This window comes from Coenobita brevimanus, chromosome 1, assembly GCF_032717465.1.
Source record: "Coenobita brevimanus isolate Jiangsu-jjx chromosome 1, ASM3271746v2, whole genome shotgun sequence".
Taxonomy (NCBI): Eukaryota; Metazoa; Arthropoda; class Malacostraca; order Decapoda; family Coenobitidae; genus Coenobita; species Coenobita brevimanus.
In genome coordinates, this window is record NC_136954.1 from 11,804,992 (window position 1) to 11,826,253 (window position 21,262).

At 47.2% G+C, this 21,262-nt stretch overlaps 1 protein-coding gene across 1 annotated transcript in view; it reads right to left on the reverse strand.

Moving 5' to 3' along the window:
- Positions 1-219: 219 nt before the first annotated feature.
- Positions 220-21,262, reverse strand: part of LOC145414396 (glutamate receptor 4-like) — a 148,171-nt gene continuing 127,128 nt past the window's right edge. The window contains exons 12-14 of the mRNA XM_080283957.1: positions 14,114-14,251; positions 1,009-1,083; positions 220-330 (exon numbers count right to left, since the gene is read on the reverse strand). Of these exons, the coding sequence (XP_080140083.1) occupies positions 220-330; positions 1,009-1,083; positions 14,114-14,251 (324 nt within the window). The remainder of the gene's footprint in view (positions 331-1,008; positions 1,084-14,113; positions 14,252-21,262) is intronic.

Sequence of the window (21,262 nt, forward strand, 5' to 3'; positions counted from 1 at the left end):
TGGGCTGTGGAGCTGCTGGTCTTGGCAGGGCAGAGCATGGCTGGATGGCTACTGGGCCAGGTTAAGCGGCTGCTGAGCCTGGCTGGTCTGGGCTGAGTTGGATTGGGCGGTTGCTTGGCTTGGTTGTGTTTGGCTGAGAGGCTACTGTTCTAGGCTGGGAGGCTGCTGGGGTGCACTTGGCTGGGAGACTGCTGAGCTGGGTTTGGCATGACTTAGAGACTATTGAGCAGGGCTGGGCTGGGTTGGGCTTAGCTTGGCTGGGAGGCTGCTGAGCTGAGCCTGGCTTGGCTGTGAGGCTGCTGAGCTGGGCTTGGCTGAGCTGGGAGGCCGCTGAGCTGGGACTGGCTTGGCATGGCTTAGTGTCTGCTGACCATGGCTGGGCTGGGCTTAGCTTGGCTGGGAGGCTGCTGAGCTGAGCTGGGCTTGTCTGGGAGGCTGCTAAGCTGGGCTTGGCTTGACTGGGAGGTTTCTGCGCTGAGCTTGGCTTGGCTGGGAGGCTGCTGGGCTCAGCTGGGCTTGGCTAGGAGGCTACTGGGCTCAGCTGGGCTTGGCTGGGAGGCTGCTGAGCTGGGCTGCGAGGCTGCTTAGTTGGGCTGGGAGGCTGCTCTGTGTGTGTGTTTGTGTGTACGTGTGTATATATATATATATATATATATATATATATATATATAAGTACAAACAACGCATATTAGCACAAAACCCATCTAAGCATAAAAGCAGATCTTAGCACAGAGATTCTGAAATTTACCACACCCACGCACAAACACATCAAGGGCAGAACGAACAAACACATCTTAACACAGATCTCACACAAACACACAGTTCACTCTACTCACGAACACACAAGTAAAAACAAACACATCTAAATAAGCACAAGCATATCTAAACAACACACACGTGAATATAAGCACAAACCCCAGTGGTTACTGATCCACACAAAGAAGAGGCTTTCAAAAAAGTCTACTGAAAAATGATTGAGAAAAACTGATATTAAACCTGTGTGCTCACTCGTCCGTTGTCTAAGTCCTTCCCTCCTGTGATGGACATTCGAGCTTTGGCCTTCATTGCGTCCGACAGACTGAGCTAAAAAGAGAGTGAAAGGTGTAAGATGAGGGAAAGGAGTAGAAGTACTTTATTTTAAGGCGAGAGTAGCAATGAGCTGAGTGCACTGTCAAGGGGTGAGACTGCGACATTTTATATGTCTATGGATGTATATCCTCTCTCTCTCTCGCTCTGTGTGTGTGTGTGTGTGTGTGTGTGTGTGTGTGTGTGTGTGTGTGTGTGTGTGTGTGTGTGTGTGTGTGTGTTTGTGCTCCCAACTTTTTTTTTTTCCAGGGAAAATGAAATTCTGCAGAGTAAACCTCCGCCCCAGTTAGGTTTAAGGCAAAATGAGCTCAGTGAAAATCCCGATCTACTCCAGGAACAAAAGGGGGAAGGTCTGTAGAGCCCCACATACCAAGTGTATATAAGGATTTTTAGGTTTACATTCAACATGGGAAGGGTTACTGGAGTGGGTGGTGCGGGTGGGAGAGTACTTCAGATGAAATGGTGCAGGTGGATGGTGGGTGGTGCAGGTGGATGGTGGGTGGTGCAGGTGGATGGTGGGTGATGCAGGAGGATGGTGGGTGATGCAGAAGGGTGGTGGTGCAGGAGGGTGATGCAGGAGGGAGGTGGTGCATGTGGATGGGTGGTGGTGCAGGTGGGTGGATGGGTGGTGGTGCAGGTGGATGGATGAGTGGTGATGCAGTTGGGTGGATGGTGGATGATAAAGGTGAATGGGCAGTGGTGCAGGTGGACGGGCAGTGGTGCAGGTGGATGGGTGGTGATGCAAGTGGATGGTGGGTGGTACAAGTGGGTGGGTGCATGGGTGGGTGGGTAGTGCAGGTGGGTGGCTGATGGCTGGTGTAGGTGTGTGGGTGGATGGGTGGATGGTGAAGGTTTGTGGGTGGATGGGTGGCTGGTGCAGGTGGGTGGGTGGTGGTGCAGATGGGTGGTGGGTGATGCAAGTGGTTGAATGATTGTTGCAGATGCTACAGGTGGTGGGTGTTGCAGATGCTACAGGTGGTGGGTGTTGCAGATGCTACAGGTGGTGGGTGTTGCAGTTGGATGGTGGATGTACAGGTGGGTGGGTGGTGCAACTGGGTGGTTGGTGCACGTGGATGGTGGTTGGTGCACGTGGATGGTGGGTGGTGCATGTGGATGGTGGATGTACAGGTGAAGAGGGTGTGAAGGTGGGTGGGTAGTACAGGTGAAGAGGGTGTGAAGGTAGGTGGAGGCGGGTGGGTGGTGGAGGCGGGTGGGTGGTGGATGCGGGTGGGTGGTCAGAAAAGGTGGGTGGTGCAGGTAGGTGCGAGGTGCAGGTATGTGGGTGGGGAATGTAGGTGGATGGGTTATGGAGGTGAGTGGGTGTGTAGTTCAGGTGTGTGGGTGGTTAGGTGGGTGTTGCAAGTGGATGGTGAGAGGTGCTGGTGAAGAGTGAATGCTTCAGGTGAATGGTGGGTGCTGTAGGTGGATGGGTGCTGGTGCAGGTGGATGGGTGCTGGTGTGGGTGGATGAGTGGTGATGCAGGTGGATGGGTGATGATGCAGGTGGATGGATGGTGGAGGAGGGTGGGTGGGAGGGAGATGCAGGAGGGTGGGTGGGTGGGTGGTAGATGCAGGAGGGTGAGTGATGCAGGATGGTGGTGCAGATGGGTGGGTAGGTGGTGCAGGTGGGTGGGTGGATGGTCCAGATGGATGGTGGGTGGTGCAGGTAGATGAGTGGTGTAGGCAAGTGGGTGGTGCAGGCAGGTGGGTGGTGCAGGTAGATGGGTGGTGTAGGCAAGTGGGTGGTGTAGGCAAGTGGGTGGTGTAGGCAAGTGGGTGGTGCAGGCAGGGGGGGTGGGGCAGGTGGATGGGTGGTGTAGGTGGATGGGTTGTGCAGGTGGATGGGTGGTGTACTTTGGTGGGTAATGAAAACAGATGGCTGTTGCAAATGGGTGGGTGGTGGACGTGGGAGGATAGTGCAGGTAGGAGGTTGGGGGGTCCAGGAGGATGATGGGTGGTGCAGGTGAGTGGGTGGGTGGTGCAGGTGAGTGGGTGGGTTGTGTGGGTGGATGCAGGCTACAGGTAAATGGGTGGTGTAGGTTGGTAGGTGGTGAAGGTGGATGGCGGGTGGTGCAGGTGGATGGCGGGTGGTGCAGACTGATGGTGGATGTACAGGTGAATGGGTGGTGATGGTGGATGGGTGGTGCAGACTGATGGTGGATGTACAGGTGAATGGGTGGTGCAGGTGGGTGGGCAGTGCAGATGGGTGGCTGGTGGCTGGTGCAGGTGGGTGGGTGGTTCGTGCAGGTGGGTGTTGCAGGTGAGCGGGTTGGTGGTTTGGGTGAATGGTGGATGTACAGGTAAATGGGTGGTGCAGGTGGGTAGGTGGTGCAGGTGGGTAGGTGGTGCAGGTGGATGGCGGGTGGTGCAGATTAATGGTGGATATACAGGTGAATGGCTGGTGCAGCTGGGTGGGTGGTGCAGATTGATGGTGGATGTACAGGTGAATAGCTGGTGCAGGTGGGTGAGTGGTGCAGGTGGGTGGGTGGTGCAGGTAGATGGCGGGTGGTGCAGCCTGATGGTGGATATACAGGTGAGTGGCTGGTGCAGGTAGGTGAGTGGTGCAGGTGCGTGGGTGGTGCGGGTGGATGGCGGGTGTGCAGCCTGATGGTGGATATACAGGTGAATGGCTGGTGCAGGTGGGTGGGTGGTTCAGGTGGGTAGGTTGTGCAGGTGGATTGCAGGTGGTGCAGATAGATGGTGGATGTACAGGTGAATGGGTGGTGCAGGTGGGTGGGTGGTGCATGTGTATGGCCGGTGCAAGTGGATGGGTGGTGCTGGTAGATGGGTGGTGCTGGTAGATGGGTGGCCAGACAGGTGGGTTGTGCAGGTAGGTGGGTGGTACAGGTAGGTTTGTGGTGTAGGTGGGTGGGAAATATAGGTGGATGGGTGATGGAGGTGGATGGGTGATGGAGGTGAGTGGGTGGTGGAAGTGGGTGTGTGGTCCAGGTGTGTGAGTGGTTAGGTGGGTGTTGCAGGTGGATGGTGAGAGTGCTGTAGGTGAATGGTGGATGCTGTAGGTGGATGGGTGGTGTTGCAGGTGTCTGGGTGGTGGTGCAGGGAAATGGGTGGTGGAGCAGGTGGACGGGTGCTGGTGTGGATGGATGGGTGGTGCACGTGGATGCGTGGGTGGGTGTGGTGCAGGAGGGTGGGTGGGTGGGTGGGTGGAAGATGCATGTGGGTGAGTGATGCAGGTAGGTGGATGGTGCAGGTGGGTAGGTGGTGAAGGTGGGTAGGTGGTGAAGGTGGGTGGGTGGGTGGTCCAGGTGGATGGCGGGTGGTACAGGTAGATGGCTGGAGTAGCCTAGTGAGTAGTGCAGGCGGGGGGGGGGGGAGGTGGTTGGGTGGTGTAGTGGATGGGTGATGTACTGTACGTCGGTGGGTAGTGTAAACAGTTAGATGTTGCAGGTGAGTGGGTGTTGAAAGTGTGAGGATTATGCAGGTGGGAGGAAGGGTGGGTGATGCAGGTGGGTGAGTGATGCAAGTGGGTGGGAAGTGGGAAGTGTAGATGGGTGGGGGGGGTCCAGGTGGATGGTGAGTGATGCAGGTTGACGGGTGATATAGGCAGGTGGGTGGATGGATGCTGGTGCAACTGGGTTGGTGGTGCAGGTGGGTGGGTGGGTGGTGCTGGTGGGTGGATGATGCAGGTAGATGCTGGGTGGTGATGGATGGTGGGTAGTGCAAGTGGATGGGCGGTGGTGCAGGTGGATGGTGGGTGGTGCAGGTGGGTGGTGGAGGTGGATGGTGAGTGGTGCATGTGGGTGGGTTGGTGGTGCATGTGGATGGGTGAGTGGATGGATGGGTGGTGGATGTACCGTTGAATGGGTGGTGCAGGTGGATGGGTGGTGCAGGAGAATTGGAGATGTAGGTGGGTAAGTGATGGAAGTGGGTGGGTAGTCCAGGTGGGTGGTTGGTGCAGGTGGAAGGTGGGTGGTGTAGGTGGGTGGGTGGTGTAGGTGGTTGGGTGATGGTGGAGGTGGTTTGGTGGTGATGCAGGCGATTGGGTGGTACAGGTGGGTGGGTGGTGCAGGTGGATGGTGGGTGGTCCAGGTGGATAGGTGGTGCATTTGAGTGGGTGGGGCAGGTGGATGGGTGGTGTAGATGGATGACTTGTGCAGGTGGGTGGGTGGTGTAGGTGGATGAGTAGTGCAGGTAGATTGTTGATGCAGATGGATGCGTTCTGGAAGTGGGTGGGTGGAGCAGGTGGAAGAAAGGATGGGCGGTGCAGGTGGAAGAAAGGGTGGGTGATGCAGGTGGGTGGGTAGTGCAAATGGATGGATGGTGGGAGATGCAGGTGCGTGGATGGATGCTGGTGCATGTGGGTGGATGGTGGTGCCAGTGGCTGGGAAGATGGTGCAGGTGGTTGGGTGGGTGGTGCAGGAGGATGGGTGGTGCAGGAGGATGGGTGGTGCAGGAGGATGGATGGTGCAGGAGGATGGATGGTGCAAGCTGGTGGGTGGTCAGGCGGGTGGGTGGTCAGGCGGGTGGGTAGTCAGACAGGCGGGTGGGTAGTCAGACAGGTGGGTGGGGGGTCAGAAAGGTGGGTGGGGGGTCAGAAAGGTGGGTGGGGGGTCAGACAGGTGGGTGGGGGGGGTGTTGTAGTTAGATGGGTTGTGGAGGTGGATAGGTGGTGTAAGTGGGTGGTCCAGGTGAGTGGGTGGATGGGGGCTCCAGGTGGGTGGGTGGATGGGTGGTGCAGGTAGGTGGTGTAGGTGGGTGGGTAATGCAGGTGAATGGGTAGTGGTGTAGGTGGATGGGCGTTGGTGCAGCTGGATGGCTGACGGTGCAGGTGGATGGGTGGTGATGCAGGTGGATGGGTGGTTGTACCTGTGAATGGGTGGTGATGATGGATGGGTGGCGGTGCAGGCGGATGGGTGTTGGTGCAGACAGTTGGGTGGTGCAGGTAGATGGGTGTTTTACTGTTGATGGATGGGTTGTGTAGGTGGATGAGTTGTACAGGTGGGCCGGTAGGTTGTGGCGGTGGATGGGTCACTGGCACAGGTGGGTGGGTGGTGGAAGTGGGTGGGTGGTTGGTGGTGCAGGTGGATGGCTGGTGGTGCAGGTGGATGGCAGGTGGTGTAGGTGGATGGTTGGTAGTGTAGTGTAGGTGGACGGTTGGTAGTGTTGTGTAGGTGGATGGTTGGTAGTGCAGGTGGATGGCGGGTGGTGCAGGTGGATGGCGGGTGGTGCAGGTGGATGGCGGGTAGTGTAGGTTGATGGATGGTTGGTAGTGTAGTGTAGGTGGATGGTTGGTAGTGTAGTGTAGGTGGATGGTTGGTAGTGTAGGTGGATGGGTGGTGGTGCAGGCTGTTGGGTGGAGGTGCAGGTGAATGGGTGGTGATGCAGGTGGATGGATGGTGGTGCAGGAAGTTGGGTGATGTAGGTGCATGGGTGGTGCTGGTGGATGGGTGGTGGTGCAGGTGAATGGGTCGTGCAGGTGGGTGGATGGATGAGTGGTGCAGGTTGGTGGGTGGGTGGTGCATGGGGTGGGTGGGTGGGTGGTGCAGGAGAATGATAGGTGATGCAGGTGCGTGGGTAATGCAGGTGGATGAGTAATGCAGGTGGATGAGTGGTGCAAGTCGATGAGATGTGCAGGTAAAGGGGTATTGCAGGCGGGTGTGTGGCGCAGGCGCGTGGGTGGTGCAGGTGGGTGGGTGGTGGTGGATGGGTGGTGTTTGTTGAATGGGTTGTGCAGGTGGATGGGTGGTGAAGGAGGATGGGTGATCCAGGTGGGTGGGTCATGGAAGTGGGTGGGTGGCGCAGGTGGGTGGGAGGGTGGGTGGCGCAGGTGGGTGGGAAGGTGGGTGGCGCAGGTGGATGGTGGGTGGTGCAGGTGGATGGTGGGTGGTGCAGGTGGATGGTACATGGTTCAGGTGGACGGGTGGTGGTGCAGGTAGGTGGGTGATGATGCAGTTGGGTGAGTGGTGGTTCAGGTGGATTTGTGGTGGTGCAGGTGGATTTGTGGTGGTGCAGGTGGAAGGTGGGTGGTTCAGGTGGATTTATGGTGGTGCAGGTGGATTTGTGGTGGTGCAGGTGGATGGGTGGTGGTGCAGGAGGATGGTGAGTGGCTCAGGTGGATGGGTGGTAGTTCAGGTGGATGGGCGGTGGTTCAGGTGGTTGGGTTGTGATGCAGGTGGATGGGTGTTGATGCATGTGGATGGGTGGCTGTGCTGATGAATAGGTGGTGACGACGGCGGATGGGTGGTGGTACAGACAGTTGGGTGTTGTAGGTGGATGGATGGTGCAGGTGGGTCGGTGGGTGGGTGGAGGAAGTGGGTGGGTGGCACAGGTCAGTGGATGGTATATATGGGTTGGTGGGTGGGTGGTGCATGTGGGTGGGTGGATGGGTGGATGGTGCAGGTGGATGGTGAGGGATGCAGGTGAATGGTAAGGAGTGCTGGTGGATGGTGGGTGGTGCAGGTGGATGGTGGGTGGTGCAGGTGGATGGTGGGTGGCGCAGGTGGATGGGTGGTGTTGGTGGATCGGTGGTGTTGGTGGATTGGTGGTGCGAGTGGATGGGTGGTGCAGGTGGGTGGGTAGTGTTGGTGGATGGATGGTGCAGGTGGGTGGGTGGTGTAGGTGGAAGGATGGTGCAGGCAGGTGGGTGGTGCAGGTGGATGGTAAGTGGTGCAGGTAGATGGATGGTTCAGGTGGATGGGTGGTGCAAGTGGATGGGTGGTGCAAGTGGATGGGTGGTGCAAGTGGATGGGTGGTGCAAGTGGATGGGTGGTGCAAGTGGATTTGTAGTGCAGGCAGGTGGGTGGTGCAGGTGAGTGAGTTGTGCACTGGTGCAGGTGGATGGGCGGTACAAGTGGATGGTGGGTTGTACGGGTGGATAGTGGGTGGTGTTGGTGGATAGGTGGTGCACGTGGATGGGTGGTAGTGCATGTAGATGCATGGTACAGACGGGTGAGTGGCAATGTCAGGACTCCATATTATAAATACAAATCATAATAGATAGATAGATAGATAGATAGACAGATAGAAGCAGCAAGTCAGGGGATGAGATAGGTAGTGTGTCAGCGAGAATCGAGCAATGGTAAACATGCTTACACACTCTAACTCAAGGAATGCTTGATAGGCACACGAACAGTGCCTCGTGACCATACACACACATACACACATACTCACACACAGGCTTCTAGATACTTCACATCAGTTTATTCCACGTGACACAACGCCTGCTAAAATGAGAATATAGGAATTAGATGGTCTAATTAAATCATTGGTTAGATGGGCGGGAAAAACTGATAAATCAGTACTGTTACCTGGGTCTCTAATTATGGAGGCTGGGGCTGGTGGTGTGAGTGGATCTATACACTCATCTGTTTGCGTAAGTTTGTTTAAGCTTTTAATATTACCAACTCTTTTTGGTTCTCTTTTACTAATTGGTGAGGGCTCTGATGGTGTTCCTCTATGTATTCATTGTCAAAGTCTATTTCATTCATTTGTGGGAGTAGAGTTATTTTCTCTGTTCTCATGCATCTTAAGCCCAGTAACATATGAGCTTTAATTGCTAAGTTTTCAATGATATAGAAAAATGCAGAGATTGGTCTTGTAGTCTCTGTGAAACCGATGTTTAACCTTATCATACCTTTTACTGCGATTTTTTTTCCATCTACTGTATATAAATCTAAATCAGATTCTTCCAGAAAAGTTACTTTCTTCTTATTTCTAAAAATTCTATTTATTTCTTCTTGTGTTATTAAGTTCACTGGAGAGCATGTGTCTAAAAATAAGGAAACGTTTTGATCCTCACATACAGCTGGTGTCAAGATACACTCATTTCCCAACATGCCTCCTATGTGAATTTTAGACTTGCTTTTCTTTAAGCTTGTTCGTTTTTTGTCATGACTTGGTCTTCCCCCGATTTGAACAGACACTAATTTTCCTACTGTTTTGCAGTTACTGGTCCAGTGCCCTTGGCACTTATGATGTCTACAGAAGGGACCAAATCCTTGTGTCTTTTGTCTATCTTTTTTTTTTTTTTTTTTTTTTTTTTTAATGCGAGGAAGAAGGAACCAAAGGCCATGAGCCCGCAGTAACAGTTCCCTCCAAGAGAAAAACAAAATACAATATAGAGCCAAATTCAAGATCCAATCATTTTGAGATGCCTGGACACACTGCGTTTGAAAGACTGGAGATCATAGGCAGCAGGAAATACAGACAGAGGGAGACAGTTCCAGAGCTGACCTGTTGCATAAATGAAAGACTGGGAGTAACGGTTAACTCTTGCATTAGAGAGTTGGACAGAAAAAGGATGAGAGTTTGCTGCCAGACGGGTGCTACGCGCCCGTCGTAGAGGTGGAGGAATGCAAGCAGACAGTTCAGAGGAGCAGTGACCATTAAAGTAGCGATAGAAAAGAGATAAAGATGCAACAGTGTGGCGAAGAGACAGAGGTTGAAGGGAGTCAGTAAGAGGAGGAGAGTTAATGAGACGAAAAGCCTTTGACTCCACCCTATTGAGAAGAGCTGTATGTGGGGAGCCTCCCCACACATGAGAGTTGTACTCCACACAGGGGCGGATAAAACCCCTGTATAGAGTCAACAATTGTGCAGGGGTAAAGAAAGAGCGGAGTCGGCTTAGCACACCCAATCTCTTGGAAGCAGATTTTACAAGGGATGTAATATGATCTTTCCAAGATAAGTCCCGAGTAAATGAAACCCCAAGCATGTTCAAGGATGATGCAGGATTAAGCTGAATATTATTAAACATTAGTGGGTATACCTGTGGAAGATTTTGTCGGGTTGATAGGTGCTTTGATAAAGCATTCATTCCTAGTGTGTCCTGGTTTTGCACAATAATGACACAGAATGGACCTATCTCATTTTAGCAGGGGTTGCGTCACGTGGAATAAACTGATGTGAAGTTTCTAGAAGCCTATGTGTATGTGTGTGTATGGTCACGAGGCATTGTTCGTGTGCCTATCAAGCATTCCTTGAGTTAGTGTAAGCATGTTTACCATTGCTCGATTCTCGCTGACACGCTACCTATCTCATCCCCTGACTTGCTGCTTCTGTCTATCTATCTATCTATCTATCTATTGATCTATCTATTATGATTTGTATTTATAATATGGAGTCCTGACAGTGCAAGGAGGTTGGTGGTGCAGGTGGGTGGCTGGTGTAGGTGGATGAGTGTTGTAGGTGAGTGAGTGGTGTAGGTGGATGACTGGTGTGGGTGGCTGGGTGGTTTGGGTGGATGGGTGTTGCAAATGGGTGGACAGTGCAGGTGGATGGGACGATGACGATGGATAGGTGGTGTAGATGAGAGGGTGGGGTAAATGGGAGGGTGGTGTAAGTGGATGGGAGTGGTGTAGGTGGATGAGAGAATGGTGTAAATGGACAGGTGTACAGCAGATGAATGGGAGAGTGGTGTAGGTGGATGGGAAAGTGGTGTACGTGGATGGGAGGGTGGTGCAGGTGAATAGGTGTAGATGGATAAGTGGTGTAGATGGGAGGGTGGTGTAGGTGGATAGGAGGATGGTGTAGGTAAATGAGAGGGTGGTGTGGGCAGATGTGAGGGTGGTGTAGGTAAATGGTAAGGTGGTGTAGGTGGATGGGAGGGTGGTGGCGGTGGACGGGAGGGTGGTGTACATGGGATGGTAGGTGACCTAGATGGGTGGGTGGCTTAGATAGGTGGGTAGCATAGATGGGTGAGTGGCGTGAATGAGTGGGTGGCGTAGGTGGGTGGGTGGTGTAACTTATCAGCTGATGTGAATAAAAAGTACAGCATTATAAATGCTGTACTTTTTAAATGGAGGAAAAAAAAAGCATAAAGATAAATTCCACCCAAGGCAGGCGTTAGACAGAGTGAGACCAGTTAATATCTGTATTTACACCTGGACAGTGGGAGGGGCTACATCCCCCAAAATAATCCTACTGTTAACATGACAAGGGTTGCTAGTGCGGGTATGTGGCGTAATAGGAGGGTAGTGTCGGTGGGTGGGTAGAGTAGGTGGGTGGGTGGTATGGTATAAGCGAGAGGACGGTATAGGTGCGTGGTAGGGCGGTGTAGGTGGGTGGGTGGTAAAAGTGGGAAGTTGGTATATGTGGGTGGGACTGGTGGGAGGCATGTATTGATGGGAGTAGGTATAGGTGGGTGGATGGTATAGGTAGGAGGGTGGTACAGGTAGATGAGTGGTATAGGTAGGAGGGTGGTATAGATGGTGGGTGTTACAGGTGGGAGGGTGGTATAGGTGGGAGGGTAGTATTGGTGGGTGGGCAGTATAAGTGGGAGGGTGGTATAGGCAGGTGGGTGGTATAGGTGGGAGGGTGGTATAGGTTTTGGGTGGTATAGGTTGGTGGGTGGTATATGTTGGTGGGTGGTATAGGTTGGTGGGTGGTATAGGTTGGTGAGTGGTACAGGTGAGAGGGTGGTATAGGTGAGAGGGTGGTAAAGGTGAAAGGATGGTATACGTGAGAGGATGGTATAGGTGAGAGGATGGTATAGCTGAAAGGGTGGCATAGTTCAAAAGGTGGTACAGTTGAGAGGGTGGTATAGGTGAGGAGGTGGTATAGGTGAGGAGGTGGTATAGGTGAGGAGGTGGTATAGGTGAGGAGGTGGTATAGGTGAGGGAGTGGTGTCAGCATTTAATTTTTATTGGGTGGGTGATGCTTTGAGTGTGAGGGTGAAACAGGTGAAAGACTCGAGCAGGCTGGTGGGTGATGTAGATGACAGTATGGTATAACTCATATCAGTTGAAGTGAATAAAAAGGATACCATTATGCTGTAATAAGATAAAGGGACATAGGGGAACGTGAGGTACGTAGGCTACTGGTAACAGTCGTCGTGATGACTTATGTCGATGATGATGAGTGATGATATTAGCTGTGGCGATAATTATATAGATTATTTACCTAACGACAAATTTTGGACAGTGATATACATCCACCTGGTTCAGGTTTTGGACAGGCTATGACTCCTGCAGGGTAGGGGATGCCCTGGGATTTGTGGCACTGCCAGTATGTATAGTCAGCCCCAAAAGTCGTGTCTTCATTCCACCCGTAAATATTCGAACAGATAAGTGGAAGCAGCAGGGATAGCTTCACAAGTCTGGTAACTGTGTCAGACCAGACGGTGGTGTGGGTGAGTGAATTGGGGGTGGGAAGTGGGGTGTGTGTGTGCTGTAATTATTGTTGGCAGTGTAATCTGTAATTTTTGTTGGCAGTGTAGTCTAGCAATACACCGCACAGTAAAGGTGCTAAATTTGATATTACGCCTAATTTAATATCTGTAAATAGTGAAATTTATCGTTAACCTGATATAATGCCTATAACATGTAGCCAAACAAGCGTTAGCAGAAATGACGAAGTTCTACCCCCCTTCCCCACCTTCCTGGCACACCCTCTCCGCCGGGCATTACTTAACCACATAACATGGGAATAAAGAACAGACAGCTGTGTTTTTGTATGGTTACCTTCTGAACATGACAGGATATATTACATACCATTAGCATGTGTGGTATGGCACAGAGGCATGCGGTGCCTTCACAGTAATAACGAGAAAAGCATTTGTTTCCATAAGTGGTTAATGTTTTGGTAAAGGGGTAAGGGAAACCTGGCCACAGGTGTTATGCACTGTGATGACACCCAGATATACACCCACCAGCATACAGTCATAGCTTCACAGTAATTCAGTTATCTATATTGGGCGACAGGAAAATTAGAGGGGAGATTCATGTTGTCACTAATAAATGTTGTTTTATATTATCACAACCATGACGTTCCATTAAATTCCAAACACTCGTTATGAAACGTACTCCACATTCATTCCGTCCTCTGAAGTATTCCAAATAGCAAAGATGAATTAGACATGACAGCCCACGTATATTAAACTGCAGTATATTTTGATTACATGTAAACTCATGATGATGCATATGTAGACATTTAGAGACATATTATTGATAAAAATTGACTACAACCCTATTACCCAGTACGTTATTCCCAACAGCTTCCACCCTTCGGTAATGCATGGTATATAAAACATGACAGCACACACCCTCCACTACCCCACCTCCATCCCCAATCCACTCACCTCCATCACCGTCTGGTCTGACGCAGTTGCCAGCCTTGTGATGCTATCCCTGTTGCTTCCACTTATCTGTTCGAATATTTACGGGGTTCGGAACGAAGACACGACTTTTTTGGCTGACTATACCATAGTCACTGTTATTTAACCCATCTTATCCTTTCTAGTATATATATATATATATATATATATATATATATATATATATATATATATATATATATACTTTCAGAATGTCCCTCTTAAGTGGGAAGGCATTACAAGAATCTTGGAAAGACTATATATTCATTACTTTCAGTAAAACAACCACAAAAGAATTGGAAGGAGAAAATCCATACCGGTCCTTTATCCTTTCACTTACGTATCCACAAGACTAACGGAGACAAAAGTTACCGTACACTCGTGAACATTAGATCCTAACTGTCTCCTTTCTTTCAAGTTCATTTTTTTCCATATTAAATAACTGAAAATGGCTTTTCATATTTTGCTGCTTATTAGGATAAACTGTCAGTCTCCCATAACTCTCAGTCCCAGTTGTAAATTTTTTTATTCTCTGGAACATACTCATAACTAATTATGAGTGACTAAAGCCGTATTATTAACGCGTGCAGGGTGAAGGGTACAGAAAAGTCTTCATTGCACTATAACATTTTCTTAAGCAACTGCCAAAGGCAGAACTTGCATGACTACATTATGTAATATGAAATGCAGGCTTATAGGGCTGGGGCTTTAACCATGGCTGCCTCTAGTCCAAGGCATTTATGGGCACAGCTATGACCAGCATACTCCCCTTTGTTACATTACATGACTGAAAAGCTTTCAGTCAATTCTTGGACTAGCTAGTATGTCACCCTGACTGTAATGGTCTAACTAACACACCATCTGGCACCTTGAAAATCATAAGCATCGCATAACTGACTCTCATATACTGGGGGTATGCATACATCCTCGCCTGATCAGGTTTCACAATTAGCTAAAACTCATTGCCTTTACTTACCTTGGCTCGGCTGGCGTCTATTTTCGATTTGTAGAAAAATTCTGTGATGGCCACGACCATTGACAGCACCAGGCCTCCAGTCAGGATGTAGAAGATGCCTGCTATTTTGCTCAGAGTCAGGGCGCTAGCGTGGGTATCCTGTGATAAAAAGAGGGGTCAATTAAAGGAGAGAGAGAGGGGGGGGGGAAGGAGTGTGTGTACAAAGGAAAACAACAACAGACCTAACGGTACTTTTGAAGCATTTTTGTCACAAAGAAGATTATAATTGTGATAATTATGGTAATAATATGAACTGAAGATTAAAAATAAAGTGATAAGCTGCCCCCACTCAGAAATTCCTCCAGCCGAAGACAGTATGCAAGAGAATGAGAAAGATCACCATGAAGCATAGAACAAACACGTTCGTCAATCATGTGACATGCACTGCACCACGAAAACATCGAAAGGTGGGTAAAGAAATTGGAGTTGTGAGCAAAAGAAAGTGTAGGATGGATTGGAAGTTAGATGGACAATAGAGCTGAGACAGGAAAAGTTATAACATGTGAAAATGGGTGTTGTAGAATTAGTGGTATTGCTGCGGTGAAATTAGATTTTGAAGTCTCCTGCAAACATGCTGGTTAGATGGGTATGGAAATGGGCATAGTGAGCATGGGAAAGGGAGAGAGGAGCTAGAAATTTCGTGGACAAAACAAGCCTACAATATTAATTTTTCTCTTTCTTATTATGCTTCCAACAAGACCTGATGTATTAGTTTCTCTGACAGTGTTTTCCAGAGCACTCGACAACACATTACTGTACGTGGGCATGACCCACAGTCAGTGGCAGTTAAGGAAACTAGGAAGAAGGCTAACTAACTGTCAGATTTATGAGGATATCAGGGATGTCATTTTTTGGTAAGCCACAGTCTTCCCCTGGAACACGACCAAGGGAATACTTGGACACATTTAAATAAAAAATCACCACCACAAAACTACAACTTGAAGGGAGAACCACCTTCTCAGTTACAACGACAATGACCTTTGCAACCATGTCAAACAAATACTGATTCAACCAATCTTCTCATTTAAATCCTTCCACCTAAGGGCATACTTTATCGTCTTGTCTTTGCTCCCTCCACAGTATTTCATTCAGCCTGAAAAAAGATCTCTCGTGCTGAATAGGTTAATGTTGTCTGTATTTAACCCCTCCAGTTCTAAAAGTCTATCCCTAGCTAAATAATATAGTATGAAGATAGCAAAAACAATGAAAATACATCCTCGGAATAGGTGGCATAATATAACGTGGCAGGAACAATATGAGGGATGTATGTTGAAAAGACTATTATCAGCAACAACAGCAACAACAATCAATCAATGTCTTTGCCACGGTTACATATTTTTAATGTATTCTTGCTAAATCCACACAACTTTACTTAACCCCTTCAATCCAATGATGCATTTTGCTTTACTCTTGCTACCATCAGATTTTATGAATTGTCCAACTGGAGGGGGGAAATATAGCCTTCACAAACCACTTCACTACTACATGTCTTTCTGGTCTTTCCTAAGGGTGATTAAATTGCCTAAAGATAGCAATAATGTAAGATAGACATGTCACCGGGTTATCTACTGATAACCTGTCCCAGTGAAGGGGTTAGAAACTACATTCATTAATGTTCTTCAGTATGAAAAGTACCATAACTAAGTAGAAACCACTCAGAGAGTGCATACGTCCGCCAATGCCATTGCACAATCTGGATCCACCCCAAAATTGAATAAATTCTTTCTTGATCTAAGGCCCACCTTTCCACAAGATTTCATTGAAATTCATTGAGAACTGTTCGAGATATCCTATGGATAAATGAACAAAAAAATCATGGATCCGGATGATAATCCGGGTCACCACCAAAATCTAATGGAAAGTTCCTTGGGCCATACCCTACCCCTCCAAAAACTTTCAGCAAAATCCATCCATAACTTTTTGAGTATTCGTGCTAACAGACAAACAGACACTCAAACCAATGCCGATAAAAACATAACCTTGGCAGAGGTCATAAAAGCAGCTGGTGGTAGCATGAATATAATGAATACAAAGGAGTACAAAGGAAAACAAACAGCAACAGATCTAATGGTCCTTTCGAGGCTGCTTGTTACAGAGAAGATTATCACTATGATATCTAATTCTACAAGTTAAAGGTAAGGATGGTAAAGCAAGAAGGCTATCCCCCACCCATCAAACCCTCTAGTCGAAGCTGGCAGGAAAAATGTGAGAAGGACCATCATGCAGCATGGAAAAGCTGACATGCAATTTTCTTAGGAATGACTGAAAAGTGGTAAACTATATTTTGTCCAACTATATCTGTACATTACAGGTGTCAATAAGCTACAATTATCATAAATTACTGTACATAGTATTTCCCTGCTATAGTTTCATCACGATCTGAAATAGAGAAAAACAACTTACATTATTATTATTCAGTCATGAAGGCGTTTTGCTGGGGATTTGAAGTGAGATACTTATCCAAACAATTTTTGAATGTCACCACTGTACTGCAATCAACGACATCCCGGTGCAATTTATTCCAAATGTTAAAAGCCCTGTTAAGGAAAAAATGCTTTGCTTCTTTAGACTGGAAATGCTTTCCAATAATCTTATACCCATTACCTATAGTGCAATTCGAACGATCAGTTGCCATGTACCTGTCAACATCCATATTAACGATTCATTTAATAATCTTGAATACCTGAATCAGATCCCTTCGTAGTCTGAGCTTTGATAGGTTAAATAACTTTAGCTCATTTAATAGCTCCTCGTACAATTTGTTCCCCAGTCTGGGTATCATTTTTGTTACTTGTCACTGCACTCTCTCTAATTTCTCTGTCTTTCCTTTAATATGGTGACCAGAACTGCACTCAGTACTCTAGAAGCGGATGCACCAAGGAACTGTACAGGGTAAGAATTATATTTTCAGATCTGAATTCATATGATCTACTTATAAATCCAACTAGTTTGTTAGCTTTCATTATAGCTTCAGCGCACTGTTTACTTGGCTTCAGATCATCTGTTACAATTATTCCTAATTCCTTTTCATGGTTTACATTCATGAGAATGATTCATTGTATAACTACTTTTTTCATTTTTACTTCCAATATTTAGAACTTTGCATTTATCAATATTAAAATCAATTTGTCATTTTTCAGCCCAATTAAGCAATTTATCAAGATCCCTTTGAATCAGTATTCTTTGTTCTGGGGTATATGCTCTATTACCAATCTATATCATCAGCAAATTTTGATAATTTACAAAACACGCCTTCAACAATGTCGTCAATATAAACCAAGAACAGAACAGGACCCAAAACTGAGCCTTACAGTACTCCACTAACAACATTTTTCCAGTCTGATTCCTTACCACTGATTACAACTCTGTTTACAATTCGTATGCCAGCTTTCGATCCATCTTAGTACACTGCCACTGATACCACACGTGCGCAGTTTCTCAACAACTTGAAGATGTGGAACCTTATCAAATGCTTTTTGAAATCAAGGTAAATGACACTGACTGATTTAGTGCTGTCATACATTTTGATAATATCACTGATAAAATCAAGTAGATTAGTAAGGCATGAACACTTATTTCAGAATCCATGCTGAGTCTTTGATAAGACTGCTTTGTTCTATATGACTAACAACTTTACATCTAATTATGGTTTCTAACAACTTGCAAACAACTGATGTCAAGTTTATTGGTCAGTAATTGCTGGGTTGAGATTTGTCACCCTTTTTGAATATCGGAGTTACATTTGCTAATTTTCAACCGCTTGGTACAATGCCGCTCCTGAGTGATATACTGAATATATGTGTTATGGGTTTCACTATTACATTTTTTGCCTCCTTTAAGACTCATAAGAGATATTCTATCTGGCCCTGCTGTTCTATTTATCTTTAATTTATTTAGCACAAGGAGTACATTGTATCACTGATAATAATTTCTTTGAGTGTGTTGTCTTCATCTACGTGTGTGGAGGACCTATCTGGATCGAGCAGGATTTTCTACTGTAAATACGAGCATGGACTTTCTACTGTAAATACCAATGTAAAGAAAGTATTAAGAATTTTAGCCATCTCGGTTTCATCATTTGTATGCTCACCATCTGCTGATCCTAGTGGTCCTAGTGTTGGTGTTACTATTTTCTTATTTCTGATATACTGTAATTGAAAAATTCTTTGGGGTTTGATTTACTGGTGCTTCCAATATGCACTTCAAAGTTTTTCTTACCTTTCTTTATTAACTTTTTAGCATTACGACATACGTTATGGTAAATTTCTTTATCCTCATTATTAGTGGCTTTGTTTATCTGATAAGTGAGCTTTTTTACTGAAAGACTTCTCTTAATATTGCTCTTCCACCATATTGGCTTAATAATTTTCACTGGTCTTCTATTATGCATCGGTAACTGCCTTATTAAGGATTTCTGCAAACTCTGTCCACACTGTGTGTATAATTGTACTGTCAATAATCGGTTCCCATTCACTGCTACATAAAGTTAGATTTAATTTGTGGAAATTGGCTTTCTTGTAGTATGGGATTTTCTTGTAACTACAATTTTGGTCTGTGTTACAGAAACTGAGGTTGAATGTAACTATGGGATAATCACTAGTGCTGAATTATTCTCCTACTCGAACATCATGAACCAAGTTTTCTGATGTCACCAGTATAAGATCTAGGGTATTTTCTCCATGAATGGGTTGCTCTACAAACTGATATATTGAGCTTTCAAGTAAGATGGTATACAAGTCTAACCCTGTGTGCGAAGACAAGGATCAGTCCATCTTGTTATTGGTAAGTTGAAATCTCCAACAATTGGAGTATTCTGGGTTGAACAGACTTCCGCTATTTGTTCATATAACTTATTGTCAATTTTGCAAGACTGGGCTGGTGGACAATAAATTTATCCAAATGTCATCTGTGCGATTCATTTCTGAGCTGGATGTAGGTTACATCTATGTTGTCAATGGATGGTTTAGGGATTACAAATGGATGGAGGTTACTTTTAATATATAGCAGTACGCCACCTCCCATTCTCCTACTCCTCTCATTACTGAAAATACTAGAACCAGGAAGGTTATATATATATAAGTGGTATATACATATAAATGGTAGGTGGGGGTGCCCATCATCCACCCACTTAGTGTAGTGGTACTCTATTTTTAGGGTAGCTCTACACTGAATGGCAAGCCAAATGATTTCCTGTAAACCAGGAAAGCGTTTACAACGCTGGGTGGTAACCTTATAACCAACCAACATGTGTTCCCTACGTGATTAGTGGGTTGGCAGTGGGTTTGTGCCCCCCCTCCCCCCGGAAAACAACTAACCAAAAATACAAGCAAGAAGCCTCAGACCAGGACTGACCAAAAGATGACGACTAAGGACCGAACTAAGGACATGGTACGGATAGCTGCAGGGAATGTAAGGGGTGCAAATGATGAGGTGAAAGAGAGATTGTCCAGGAGCTTAAGAGTGCGAAGTGGATGTATACAGATTAACTGAAACTAAATAGGGAGGTGAGAGTGTGAGAGAATGGGAGTAGGGTTGGGGTATATGCGCAGGAGTAGGTGAGAATGCGAGGGCAAAAGAAGGAATGTGTATTGTTGTAACAGACGAAAGGAGGATATAAAAGAGTATGGATCAGTTGGCTCAAGTATTGTGTGGGTAAGACTGAAAGGACTACAAATGTGGGCGATTGTGTGCTTGTATGCACCAGCGCAAGATCGATCGTGCAAGTAGAGTGATAGAAGAGTTCTGGACAAATGTGGAAGCGTGCATAGAAAAGTTTGAAAGGAATGCGAGAATGTTTTTGACTGCAAATACGAATGGAAAAGTAGGAAATGTGAAGGTGGATGGAGTAGATGGTGAGTGGGGTGTGCCTGCAGAGACAGATGGGAATGGCAGTGCTTTAGTGGACATCTGTGCCAGGAGGGGGTTGGTGATAGCCAACATCCTCTTCAGCACAAAATGATCCACAGGTATACGTGGCGAGTGATGAGAAGGGTGGGTGGTGAACTGAATGAACGGAAGGCAATGACTGATTATGTGTGTATGGATGACAGGATGAGAGGGTAGGCCTATGTAATGGATGCAAGAGTATATTGAGGTTGGGGGAGTGGACTTTCCAACCACCACTTGATCGTGGTCAGAATCAAGGACCAAATGAAATGGAGAAATAGAAGAAGGGAAGGACAGGAGGAAGTAGTGCATACAAGGAGGGTGCAAAGGTTACAAAACGATGGAAACACCTGAGAATATAAAAGTGAAATGGAGGAGCGATTGGGTAAATATGGATTGGAACAGATGGGGGACGTGGAAGGTCTATGCAAGATAATCACAGAAGAAATCTGTGCATGTGAAGTGGTGTGTGGGGTGAAGAGAAGACGAAAGGGGGTGCAGGGAACAGCATGGTTGAATGAAGAGGAGAGAGAGACTGAGGCACAAAAGAAGGAAGCATATAGTGAGTGGATGAGAAATGGGTGTGGAGGAAGTTGAGAGACAGAAGAGAGAGTTAAATGTAGAGAGGAAGATAGAGGTGAAAGATTAGTAAGAAGAGAGTGGATAGGGAATTTGGAAGGAACTTGAGGGTAAAGTGGAAGGAACGTAAGAAAACGTTCTGGAAAGAGGTAAAGAGAGTTAGACAGGGTGCCAAAAAAATTTGTTGCGAAGTGAAAGATAAAAATAGTAGATTACTAGTGGAGAAGGGAGAAAAAGTGAGCAGATGGAATGAACACTTTAAATAATTGTTGAACATAGAGAATGAAAGTAATGCAACTGTAAGTGGCTAGGGAATGGCTGGGAGACGGAGGGATGTGAGAGGAGACAAAAGAAATCAGTAGGAAGGAAGTCGTGGAAGCAATGAAGAAAGTTAAAATGGGGAAAGACCCAGGAATCGATGGAGTGTGTGGTGAAATGCTGAAGCATGGGGGAGAGATTGCAGAATGGATGCGGAAGATGAGCAGATTGGCCTGGGAGGAGGTTAGAGTCCCAGAGGACTGGAACTCAGGTATAATTACTCCCCTGTACAAAGGAAAAGAGGAATAAGAAGTATGTGGTAATCATAAGGGCATTTGTTTTCTTAGTGTAACAGGATAAGTATATGGTAGGATACTTATTGACAAA